The sequence below is a fragment of the Betta splendens genome, chromosome 19 (assembly GCF_900634795.4).
Source record: "Betta splendens chromosome 19, fBetSpl5.4, whole genome shotgun sequence".
In the NCBI taxonomy this organism is placed as follows: Eukaryota; Metazoa; Chordata; class Actinopteri; order Anabantiformes; family Osphronemidae; genus Betta; species Betta splendens.
The window spans coordinates 14,638,811-14,651,681 of NC_040898.2; the positions used below are offsets into that span (position 1 = coordinate 14,638,811).

Here is a 12,871-nt window from a genome sequence, read left to right on the forward strand (position 1 = left end):
AGCATGAAGGGCTCTGCGGGTTCATCAAGGGAGAAGAGGAGTCTGGGTGAACATGGAGATGGGACCAGCGTCTGAGTTAATGTCCTGTCGCTGGAGCTCACGGAGCTCGTCCTCCGTCCCCCATCTGTGTGTGAGCAGCTGCCTGAGGTTCCCTGAAACAAGGCCTCCCTGCGCATCCGGCACGTCGCAGGGATTTATCAAACCAAAGAGCTGGGAAATGTGGACAAATCAGACATGTATGAACACGGCTCTGCCTCCTGATTCCGGCATCTCCCTTTTGTTCCTTTTCCATTATGTCTCTGCAGAAGGAGCTGCGGTGCACGGCGGAGCCCAGCAGGCCGGACAGCTGCTCAGAAACATCCCAACCAACTGTGCAAAGAGCCAGAGTAGCTTCCAGCAAGAAGCAGTCGTGGATGCAATTACACTGTCGCGGATCAATCTGGGTCCGCCGGCTCCCTGTCTCTGTAATCAGCAGCGATCATAAGGGCTCACGTTTCATAGGATGGAGCCGTTCCAGCCTCCTGGTAATTAATTCCATTAGCACCGAATCAAATGCACGCTTCAGAAAACACCCCTGGATTCTGTAATGCGAAACACAGGCTTAGGAGTGTGTTTGCATCTGGTTCAGCCGCCGTCTGTGCATATGTCGCGGTGTTAATCCAGGGGTGACACACTTTGACAGTCGGCCGCTCTATCGCTGAGCGCACACTCCATCTGCTGTGGCCGTCCCCGTCCGCTGGGCCGTGAGGCCTCACCTCGCTCCACAGCCTCAGACCTCCATTACATGCAGACGAATGGCCCTGCGCGGCTGATGGCCTCCCCCAGGAGGAACACGGGCGCTGGCGGATCAGCAGCTCTCACCACTGGCCGAGGTATGAGTCAAGCTACAAGCAGCAGCCGGTCGGACGAGGCGCGAGGGGGAATAAGAGCCGGCTCCGGTGATGAAAGAGCCACGGCTCCTGGGGATGGAGAGAGACCAGGAGAGGTGAGGAGCGTTGCTCAGGAAAACAGCCGCTTGTTTTCTCACCGGGGGCATGAACCGGAGATTTGTGGCTCACTGTTGGCTGGCTGCTCCGCCGTTGCTCAGGGATGAGTGAGTGTCGAGAAAATCATCCTCAGTGAAGAATGAGAGGATGTCCCGCATACGGAGGGAGGTCAGGGTCATCTGGAGCGCAAGGCCGGTGATTACCAGGCTCCCCGCTGAGCGCCTGATGTCTGGATTCAGTCATACAGTCTGAACCTGATGATTGACACCTTGGTCAATTCATGGAAACGTCATTCATTTGCATCCAAAGGTATCAACAAACTAGGAATTATTGGCAGCATTCCTCTGTTTACTGGGCTGTTCACCATCTGCCAGTCTGTTTTATAATTACACGTCTATTACTTACAGAGAAACGCACCCGACCTTCATCACCGCTATTTGCAAACAGCTTAATATTATTTCCAGAGGGAAAATTGTGTTGTTGAAAGGGATTGTTGGTGAAGTTCATTAGCCGTTGCGCTGCAGCGTTGGGTCCTGACTAATGCCAGTCAGTTGTTGCAGGTGCAGGACGGCCTCCTGACTAACGGGGAATCCATAGCAGACCGACAGCAGCCGTTAATTGACCGGCAGCTACAGATCCATCCTCCCACGACTCCTTCATGTCGGCCTCCTCCTTCGCGTGTGCAGACTCATCCATGAGCACGTGTCCGTGCAAAGTTTGTTGGAGGAAAAAGCCAGTTGGTGCAGCGCGTTGTCAGGGGCGAGTCTGTGATGGACACTCAGCTGCAGCCTCACCTTCCAGCCAGCAGCTCTACAGTCGCTGGCAAATGTGTTTACTGCAGGAGACTCTGATTATACAGCACATTAAGCCTCCAAAATAACACAACAAATCACGCCAGCAGAATGGGAGAGACCCTGCCAGAAGCATCCGCATTCAATAAGGCAAGAATAATGAGCGCTGCTGCTAAATAAGTCCTTTTTCTGTGCCGCTGCTCTACATCACACGACAAAGACGTGGGGAAGAGCATAGATTAATGTCTACCTGCGCTTCAGCGGCGTTACAAACACTGCAAAAAGTGAATGTGTTCTGCAACGGAACCGGACGAGCCAAGAGCAACAGCTGCAGAGGCCAAAGCCAGAGCAGCGCGGCCTCAGCGAGAGCTGGCAGCCGGAGCCACGGAGGGTTTCTGTGAGGAGAGCCGGGTCCACGCTGCAGCATGCATGCTGGCTTTACTGCTCTGGCTACTGGTTCCTTACTGGTTCCTTACTGGTCACCTTCATTTAAGCTATTATGCTCGGCTGTGAGGCCTGGTTGCATCCACAGCCTCGCAGGGACGGACCCACATTCTCCACCGTATCCTCTGATCCCAGATTACCTCAGACGTCTGCAGGGGACCCGCGCTTTCCCTGCAATCGATCGGCTGCGAGTCTTCCTGCGGTGAAATCTGAGCTCCTCAGACGAGAGCGAGACAAGACAAGACAAGACGACGCTGTGACAAGTGTGTCATCTGTGAAGGGTGACACGCGGACACGGTTCAGGCCGAACACATCACATCACCGCAAACACAAACAGAACGCAGCCCAAGTGTAACTTCCAGTAGAGGAAGTGTGAATTTTATTAGCTGTTAGATTGTGTGGAGGTGATTACACAGTTATTCTGGGTCTGCTTGTTTTTCCCCTCCTCTCTATTGCCGAGGTGTGATTAAGCAGAGTACAGAGAGGCAGCGTGACGAACCCCCGGAGAGGCTGCAAATTAAAGTTATGACACCTGAAGCGCCAGAGCAGAAGCAGGGGACAATGAAAGGAGACAGAAAAAAGGGAGTGAAATCACAGAGTGGAAAAGTAATAGATATGAAAATGAAAGTGAAAATGGTCACCAAAGATGTAGCTTTCATTTGTTTTCCCTGTCGTCTTTGCTGTGACCTCGCCTGTGGTGCAGCACTACAAACACCTGGCGTGCACAGATTCTGCAGATGGATCCACCAGCCTCACAGCGATAGCAGCCGTTATGCGTAGAGGCCCAAGGAGGCGGCTCTGGAGGGAGCCGCTACACGGGAAGGGCTTTCATCAGGGCTCGTGGTTCGCTCTCCCTCGCTGCTGAGGCTTTGATGCCTCTGCAGAGTCATCGCTAGTGGCACGAATCAAATTCAATTAAATGATTTTCAATAAAAGCGTCGCCTGTTATCAGCCGCGCTATTTTGCACACTGTGACCTTGGTTGTGTGCACAGAATTAGCATTCCCAGTGCTGGAAGGTAGGAAGCAGGGATGAAGAGGAGCAAAGCAGGCTCAGCGGGGGGCCTCTAATGGAGACAAAAGCAGCGAGACAGCGTGGAAGAGGGCCACGACGAATGAGGCAAGAAGGAGCTGAATGATCACTGTGATCACTCATCAAACCCGCTCCCTTCAAGCATCTTCACACTGGCGACCACAGCATTCACCTTTCACTCAATCACTTCCAGCAGAAGACGGGAGGAAGCGAGCGAGCGGCCTTTTCTAGCTCAGGGTGTGAGAACAGGCTCCCACTGGGGCCAAATGCAGATGTGATGAGACGGATGAGAGTCACAGAAAGTCCACCTGCTGCTGGAGCTTCACCGGAGACGAGGGAGAACACACGGATCCAAATATCTCCACTTAGAGTGAAGGGGAACAACACGCTGTGCGGGAAAACAGCCGTCAGAGCAAAATGAAGAGAGACGCAGGAGCACAGAGGTGCTGGTTCTGAGCGGACCTTCTCACCGTCCAACAGACGCGTACTCACATGCGGTTGCTGGGCGGGATCTTGCGTCCGTCTCGGTACCAGGTGACCTGTGGCTGAGGGAAGCTGCGGATGCGCGGCGCTGGGATGACGGCTCCTTCTCCCTGAGAGACCGACTGGGAGCGCTCGCCCTCCTCGAAGCTGCCCATGACTACAGGCAAAGACACAACAACAGCAGATTAGCAGGACGCGAGCAGAACGGCGGCACAAACCTCCCTGCTTTCATCAGCCTGACTTTTGATGCCCACAGAGCTTCCACCATCTGCTGCTCCCGAAACGTTACGTCGAGCCACTTTGACGGACAGCGCCGCGGTTGCCATGGTTCCCATGGTTCCCGCAGCACATGGAGGAAGGCTCGGCAGCCAGTAATGACTCGCACAGGGACAGCGAGGGGACGCTAAATTAACTCATATTCATATTCCATATCCTCCTCCGGGGATGTATCGAGGGCAATCAATCTGGATCCCACTCTAAATGTGTGCATTACTCAACGTAGCAGCGCCGCTGCTATTCTATTATCTCATAATACATTTCATTTGTTACCGCGGTTTCATTCCTCCCCAGATCATTATATCTTTAAGCTGGTAAAAATACTGCACTAATATTCCTGCTCCGCCGATCCATGAGCGCGATCCACGGTCAGACCAGGAACCTTCCCACTGACCCTCATCCTGTCGCTTTGTCAGTTCTCGGATGACGCAGAAACTGTAAATACGTTGCCATGTTTGACTTTTCCAATAAAGGAAAACAATAAAAATGAAACACTTCATTTCAAATATTAGCAGACTGTGGAATTAATAATATCTTTGAACCACGCAGAGATCAAGGCGTGAGGCTCTGAAATGTGTATGTCTGAGTGCTTGTGCATTGATTGCAATCTTATTTTCCTCTCTCTCTCTCTCTCTCGCTCTCTTTCAAACAGAATAAAAAGGTAATCTGGCTTTGCTGTGCAGCTGTGCTGCTTAGCTCAAATGAAAATCTGGGAACTGTGCAAATCCCCTGACTTTGATCTGCAGTTTGGGTGATGCGATGTCCTCCTCCCCGTTCCCTAAGCTCTAATGCCTCCGCATGCGCCCCTTTCTCCGAGGTGAGTCTCTGCAATCCTAAATGAAACAGCGTCCTCCCTCCCTCCGCTCCCACATCTCCTCATCCCTTTCTCCTGCAGGTGTCCTAAATTCTCCCTTCTCTCTCTCCCTCGCTGCCCGCGCCCCTTCACGAGCAACTGATCGGACTGGACCAAGAGAATTATGCAAATGGGAAGAGGTGGAAAAAAGAGGAGCAGAATAACAGAGGGTGGGAGCCAAGAAATAAATAGAAAGCAGTGGCAGCCAAACAGCAGACAAAGTCAAGAGAGGAGGAGGAAGGCGAGAACAAAAACACACAGCGGTGGAAGCGAGGACTGCTGGTGGAGAGCGGGGGACCGGTGGGACTGTCCTCCCCCTCCTCCCCCTCATCCCCCCTCGCTTCGCCTCACGCCTGGCCGGCCGCATTGTTCAGTCAGGTATAGCTGTGTGTCACATCCACTCAGATGTTACTGCCACAGGAGGAGCCGGTGAAGCTGGCAGGTGGAGGGCCAGAGGACGGCGGCGCCTGAGCCGAACCCGAGGCCCGGACCCGACCCCGGACTCGAGTCCGGACCTGAGACCAGACCCGAGTCCGGATCCAAGGCCGGACCTGACGCCGGACCTGAGACCGGACCCGAGGCCGGACCCGAGGACGGACCCGAGGACGGACCCGACCCCGGACCCGACCCCAGACCCGAGGACGGACCCGAGGCCGGATCCGAGGCCGGATCCCAAGCCGCGCGCCTGTAATTGCTCGTTTATATGGCGAGAGAGCAACGAGGCCCGAAGCCGGCGCCGAAAAATCCACGGGAAGGCGGCGACGCCAGGAAGCGACAGATGTTGTTGACAAAGACAGACAATGAAATAAGCGGCAGTCGTAGCGAGACGAAGCAAAGTTAGAAAACAACCGCGGCAACAACATCAATCTAATGAGAACGCCGAGCGGAACAGCTGTCCGGGTGGACGACACCCACAATGAGACGCCGGGAGACCTCCGACCCCCAGCATCTGTCGCTCCGAGCAGAGAGTGGGCGACTGGCTGCTCCACCGCTCCATTCGTCTTCCTGTGCACATACTTACAGGCCACCTGGACTTCTGTGCGTCGCTGCAGCAGAGCTCCCACCCGGTTCCTGACGATGCAGCGGTAGAAGCCGGCGTGGGAGCGGTCCAGCGACGGGATGAGGTACCTGTAATAAGCACAAACACACAGGACACGCGTGAGAAGCCTCTTCAACCGTCAGCTTAAACTGCTGAAGTAATTATTAGCAAGGTGCTTGTGTAAGTGCACAAACACGAGGATTTGCAGCAAAGGCCCAAACACACAACGTCAGCGTCTGAGTGCAAACAAACTGAAGACGGTCTAATAGAGGAACAAGGGCACCGAGGACAACAGCTTAGCGGCTGTTTATTCCAATGATAATGATGCTCGGGAGGCAAACCTCAGTGAAGCCGTCCCTCAAGACACGCGCTGACGTTTCAACCCCTATAATAGAAGCTCATCTACGCAGAGGAGACCCCGGGGACCCGGTTGGAGCGGAGGTGCGTCAGTGTCCGGCCCGGCTGCAGTACCGCCTCCCCGCCAGGCGGCGGCAGCAGCTCACACGCCACCGCGCTGGCAGGGACGCGACCGAGAGGCGCTTTGTGCATCTTGAGCCACATCTGGTGACACATCTGACGCCAGAACCAGAAGTGGTAAGTAGCTGATTAATTCTGTGAACACTCCACTAATGCTGTAATTAAAAGTTGTCTCGCAAGCTGCTATAGATATCCTGTAAATCACAGTAACAAGAGCACTTCTGTTCAAAACCAAGCTAAGATTTCAATTATGTCGTATGCAAATATCCAATTACTAACTTTTCTACCAAGTGTTTTTACGTTGAAATCCACTTGTAGAAAGTTTCATCAGACTTTGTATGGTTGAAAACGTCAGTAAGATACAATGAAACACCACAGGGCTCATTAGGATCAATAGCCACAATAAAGCAGACGCACGTGAGAGAGAGAAGCCTAAAAGACTGCTGGTTCCAGAGCAGGTGTCCACTCACCAAGCACCAGCTTTCCAATGCGTCCTAAACGCTGCAGAGGCAGAAATGTGGAGCTGCCAGCTGTAAAAGTGCTTCAGCAAACCTCCACGGGCGCGTCCACAGCATGCAGACGCCAGGAATCGGCCCGCAGCCACCTGTACGTGTTTAATCTGAGCCACTCTGCACAGGAATGCATGCGTCTCATAAGGTGAACAGGTCAGTCTTCAGTTCCGATCCGGCTCCACTTACAAACACATTTAGGCTCCTGATTGATCAGGTGCCAGTTTGCTGAAGGCAAAGGGGAAAAAGAGACGCCCTAAGAAACGCTGTAAAATTAGATTAGCTTCTCGGACTTACACTAAATTTAACATCTACATGCGCTCACCAACCCGTCCACAGAGAACCAGCGTGTCTTTGAAGTTCTAGTGATTCTGGTCCGGCTCACAGAAATTGTGCCTCCGAGCAGAGCAGCATCTCGGTGCCTTTAGGGCTGAACAACGTTGCTTGAATGTACGATGATAAAATATAAATACCATAAACAAAAGGGGGCGCGGTGGAGTTAGAACCGGCAGCAGAACCGGGCCTGGGGCGGGCGGCCATCTGCCTCGGCCGACTGGGAGACGACAACAACAGCAGTGAGGTGTCGATTTAAGCACATCTGACAGAAGCAACTGAGCGTCAGATGAAAACCAGCCTCCTAATGACAACAACCACCACAGAACGACGCTCGGCAGCTGATCAGCAGAACCAACCACTAATGAATCTGCACCTTTTGCTCCGTGGGTGGACAGACACACAAATCACTGACGGCCTCATGCAAAATGAAAGTAAACAGTCCCGTCTCCCACACAGATATCGACTAACGTCATGACAAAGCAGAGCTAGCTTCAAAAAGCTGCTGCTAATGTCTTAAACTGAAAAAAGAAGCAGCATCAAACCTCATCAGCAGCAGCAGCATCACGTGGACCCAAATGAACTAGTTCTAGCCACGAGCGCGTTAATCAGCTGATCAGGAGGCCCCGGTAATGATGTGTGACCCCTTTCATCAGCTAAATTAATACAATTACCTGATGCTTTATGCAGAGATGGAGATGGAGACGAGGTGAAGGGACGCGGCCGTGGGGCGAGCGAGAGCTAAGAGCTCCAGATGCGCTGGGGTGGAGACGCTGGCAGGTGGTGCCGGTGCCCCGGGTTTGACCCGCAGCCTCGGCCCTTCAGGGTGACTTTGGCCTGCATCCACACGTCTCCGTGCTTTTCTCTGTCCCTTATATAATGAATACAATTAACCTTTGTGGAGCTGCGTGTTGGCAGCAGGTTGGGGGAGTCAGCGGGGGCTCGCGTGTCGGACAGAGATTGATTGATGTCCCCGTGGTCAGCTCACTCCGTCAGATCCCCTTTAATTAGTCCCACTCAGGAGGAATGATTAGACGGAGGAGTGGCAGGGAGACGGATGGAGGGACTGAGCCGGGGAGTGTGAACGTAATGGAGGCATGGGGAGACGGAGGCATGGAAAGAGATGGAGGGATGGAAGGATGGAGAGAAATGAAGGGATGTAGAAAGATAAAGGGATGGAGAGAGATGGAGGGATGGAGAGATAGAGAGAGATGGAGGGATGGGGAGATAGAGAGAGATGGAGGGATGGGGAGATGGAGGGATGGAGAGAGATGAAGGGATGGAGAGAGATGAAGAGAAGGAGGAATGGAGAGAGATGCAGGGATGAAGAGAGATGGAGGAAGATGGGGTGAAGGAGGGAGGGGCGGCAGGAGACGCCTGGAGAGCAGAGCGGTGCTCTTCCCAGTAACGCAGCACCTGTGGTCAAGGTGAGCTTCAATGACGTTGGATTTAAATTTCCAGTAGTGAAACTATAAACCACAAGGACATTGTAATTATGCCCCAAGAGCATGAAAAGACGCTCCAAAGCGCCATAAATCTGCAGGAGCTGCTAATGACGCTCACGTTTAATCCCGTCACTTCCCACTAGTTCGGCCTCGTGTCATTTCCCACCGCAAACAATTCCCAACCTGCTCTGAAAGTGCGTGCGTGTCATTAGCCGGCGTCTCCGGCCATCGTTTTATGACGCGTAATAAAAGCTGATGCGCGGCGTCACGCCTCATCCGGCTGCTGTTTGGAGTTTATGAAGAGGTCGTCGCCTCCTATAAGAGTCTGATGCCACTTTACTTTCATTAACGACTCCTCAACAACTGGCATAAAACAAAGTGAAGTCACAGCAGCAGCAGCAGCAGCAGCAGCAGCGTCACTGTTTGTTTTAGGGACTGATGATTGCATGTTTGTATTAACTGGGATGAGGGTGCGTGGGTCCACAGGGACCAAACCCGTCCGAAGCAGAACCTCGCTTCACACAACCTGCTGCTGATGCTCAGAGTTTGGATCCACACGGGTTTGGTACCAGAACCAGCCATGCAGAATGTGGGTCGGCACCAAAGGTTTGGGAAGCTTCACCGCAGCGACCGAGCTGTTCTTCCTCACGCGTCCTCCTCCTCCTCTCGCCTGCAGCTCCTCCTTTATTATAGGACAACGGATGCAATGACACTAACAACGAGTTTTAATTAAAAGAGCTGCTGTTGTGTGTAGATTCTCCTGTTTCTGCGGAGCATCATTAATGCAGTCAGACGTCAAACACATGCAGGAGGAAAACAAGCGGCCGCGGCCTCAGTCTGTCTCAGGCTCAGAGGTGAAGTTCTGTATCTGGGCTTCGAGACGGGGACAGAAGCATCCATTAAGGTCCGAGGCGGCGTCTCCTCGCGGCCGCGCGTCTCTGTCACCGTCTGCCTGTAATTGGATGTTACTGCGAGTCTCTCGCCTTAATGAGAACGTCGCTGATCTCATTAGGTGACAAAAGAAACACGGATAACGAAATTCAATTAAATCACATAATCCACTGCAGTAAACAACGCGCGATGGCGCAGATTTCTGGTTCGTCTGTCAACGTATTTAAAGAAACACACGTCGCGTCTTCGGCTTCCGCGCGTGGACAACTCGCCTCTTTGTGGGACTGGCTTTAATCAAATCCTGCTCACAGCAGCTAAAATCCACCAAATGTTCATTTTCATACTTTAATTCAGACTCTTGCTGTGATTTTGTGGCAAAACCTGAAATCACTAAACATCCAGCGGAGCCACGACGCAGAACAACGGCACAAAACTCACCGCCGGCCTTTATTTAGCATCGCTCCCTTCGTCTCCATCCAATCAGCAAACCGCGCTCGTCATCACTTTCCTCCACACGCGCGAGAATATTGTCCTGAACTCGTGTTAATTTGTTCAGAGCTACCGTGAAATTATATCAGTTTGGAAGAAGGAAAAAAAAGGCAGGATTTCCGAAGGAGCGGATTCAACTCGAGGGATGAACAAAGAGACGAGGAGCGAGAGATGAAAGCGGGAGGACGGCCTCAAAGAGACACGGCTGCTTAACCGGCCTGTTTCTTTACCTGACACCTGATTATGCTCGCTGTCAAATCTGAATAGTGTTTTCTGTTTGCTTCCTTTCATGACAGTCAGTGTGTAAAGTTGCTGGTGAAGTGGCACCACTCAAAGCGGGTCACAGTGACTGCAGTCGCTCCCGCTCTCACCTACAGTACATGTTGAATGGTAATGTCTGCACACACACCCTGCAGCATTGATTCGCTGCCAGAGGACACAAGGTCGAGTCGCACGGTGTCAATATTTAAAGCAGGACTCAGCAGCGGGGACCTCGACTGTAACCTCATTAATATGGGGGCCGTCCGCTCCGACACTCTCCCGGCGCAGAAAACTGCTGCTCAAGGAGCGAGGAGGCGTCCGCATCCTTCCACATGCAAACAAACGCTGCCCGTCAATCGATACGGAATATTTTCCAGTTGCAGCACAGAAACGCAGACCGCTGCCGTGGAAAACCCGCGCTCAGAGCGACTGATTCATGCAGAATAAACCTCCAGCCGCCGCCGCGACCTCACTAGCAAACACGCAGCTGAGTTATCGCCAGTGGAATTAATGTTGCTGCATTCCTGTGATTTACATTGCACAGGTGTACAGTGTAAATCACACGCTGCTGAGCTGAGATCAGCACAGAGCGTTGGACCAGACGTAATAACGTGCCATGTCTGCGGTGCGAGGCCGAGTTGGGGGCTCCAGCTGCACTGAACACGCCGAGCACCATCACAATGGCTCCACCTGCTACTCATGATCACAATGACTCTACCTGTACCTGCTACTCACCATCACAACGACTCTACCTGTACCTGCTACTCACCATCACAACGACTCTACCTGCTACTCACCATCACAACAACTCTACCTGCTACTCACCATCACAACGACTCTACCTGCTACTCACCATCACAACGACTCTACCTGCTACTCACCATCACAACGACTCTACCTGCTACTCACCATCACAACAACTCTACCTGCTACTCACCATCACAACGACTCTACCTGCTACTCACCATCACAACGACTCTACCTGCTACTCACCATCACAACGACTCTACCTGCTACTCACCATCACAACGACTCTACCTGTACCTGCTACTCACCATCACAACGACTCTACCTGTACCTGCTACTCACCAACACAACGGCTCTACCTGCCACTCACCTGTACTCCAGAGAGAAGCGGGTCAGCTCGGTGCTGTTGTGGATCCATTTGAACTCCAGCGGCCAGCTCCCCTCGGCCATGCAGGTCAGCACCAGCCTGTTGCGCTCCAGGTGCAGCTGGCTGCGCACCGGCTCCGTCTTGAAGTAGGGAGGCACGTCATCTGTCGGGAACCAAAACAGAAGAGGTTGGAGCGTGTGAATCAGAAAACAAAGGGATTAACCTGGAGAAAACCCCCGGAACGTGGACTCAGGGTGCTGAGCTCAGACCGGGTCAGACTCAGGCCCGGCCTCCGTCTCCTCAGCAGCTCGCTGGCTCTGCGCCTCGCTCTCCTCCGAGCGAGACACGCAGACAGCAGAGCAGCAAAGCCGAGGAGACGGCATGAAATCCTTTCATCATTCTCTCGCCTCCACTCTGTTTCACTCTGTCGTTGGCTTTTTGTGTGTCTCCAACGCGCTCTGTTGGCCGTGAAGGAGCGCGGATCTCGCACACATGATGATCTTTACATCTCCATCAACGCGTCTCATCCACAAACTGTCACGGCCCCTCGTGGCTCTAATATCTCACGCCTGATGAATGATGGAGCGATGGCGAGCTTACGTGGTGATCATTGTAAATATAGAACACATTAATTGGATGGTTGGATAATATAATTATCAGAATGACTGATAATCAGGCGGCGAAATTAAAGTGTCGAGATGATCTATAGTGCTGATATTTGCTTCTTCCATTGTAGCCTGACAAATCCATCGGCGTCGGGTGGATGGGACTGAAGGAAGGAGCGAATACAAAGAGATGATCTACACGCGTTTTACTTTCGTCACATTCAGATTTACTCCCGGCTCCTGGTAGAGCGGCGCAGTCAGTCGTACATTAGCAGGTTATTAGCGCTAACCGTGAAGTGAAGTACGTTACTAGAACACAGGAAACATTCTTACTCCCCAGTTTGAAGCGTTCTCACTTAAAATAGTTGCTGATTGACTGTGATTCTAGTTAAATCGTTACAAAGACCACTTTATATAATGACTCCATTAACCACAGCTGATCTGACCTCTGGGTCCGCGGCGGCTCGGCTGCCTCGGTTCCAGCTGAACTGCGTGAACTCACAACCGCACACGTTCTCCAGACTCGTCCTGCTGCGGAAGACTCTAACTTTGCTCCAAAGTTGAGAAAGTGAAATAATCAGTTTAATTAAAATGCTCTGGCAAAGACAGGTCTCAGGTGAGGAGACGATGGGGCACGCGGGGACGAGAATCAATAAAACTACAAACACGCTGCACAAACTAGAGCTGTTAAACACGACATATTCCAGCAAACATGAATATTCACAGCTCGGGACCTGCTCCATGCATATTTATAGCCTGCACTTTGCTCTGACTTCTGACTCCTGCTAACCTGAGTGCAGCTCCAGCTTGTAGCTCAGCAGGCATTTTATAAATAAGTATAATA

General features: G+C 52.4%; 1 protein-coding gene across 6 annotated transcripts in view; it reads right to left on the reverse strand.

Moving 5' to 3' along the window:
- Nucleotides 1-12,871, reverse strand: part of sdk2b (sidekick cell adhesion molecule 2b) — a 137,896-nt gene that overhangs the window by 34,517 nt on the left and 90,508 nt on the right. For all 6 annotated transcript variants that reach the window (XM_029134210.3, XM_029134209.3, XM_029134212.3 and 3 more), the window contains exons 2-4: nucleotides 11,426-11,585; nucleotides 5,886-5,992; nucleotides 3,745-3,892 (exon numbers count right to left, since the gene is read on the reverse strand). In XM_029134210.3, coding sequence (XP_028990043.1) covers nucleotides 3,745-3,892; nucleotides 5,886-5,992; nucleotides 11,426-11,585 — 415 coding nt within the window. The remainder of the gene's footprint in view (nucleotides 1-3,744; nucleotides 3,893-5,885; nucleotides 5,993-11,425; nucleotides 11,586-12,871) is intronic.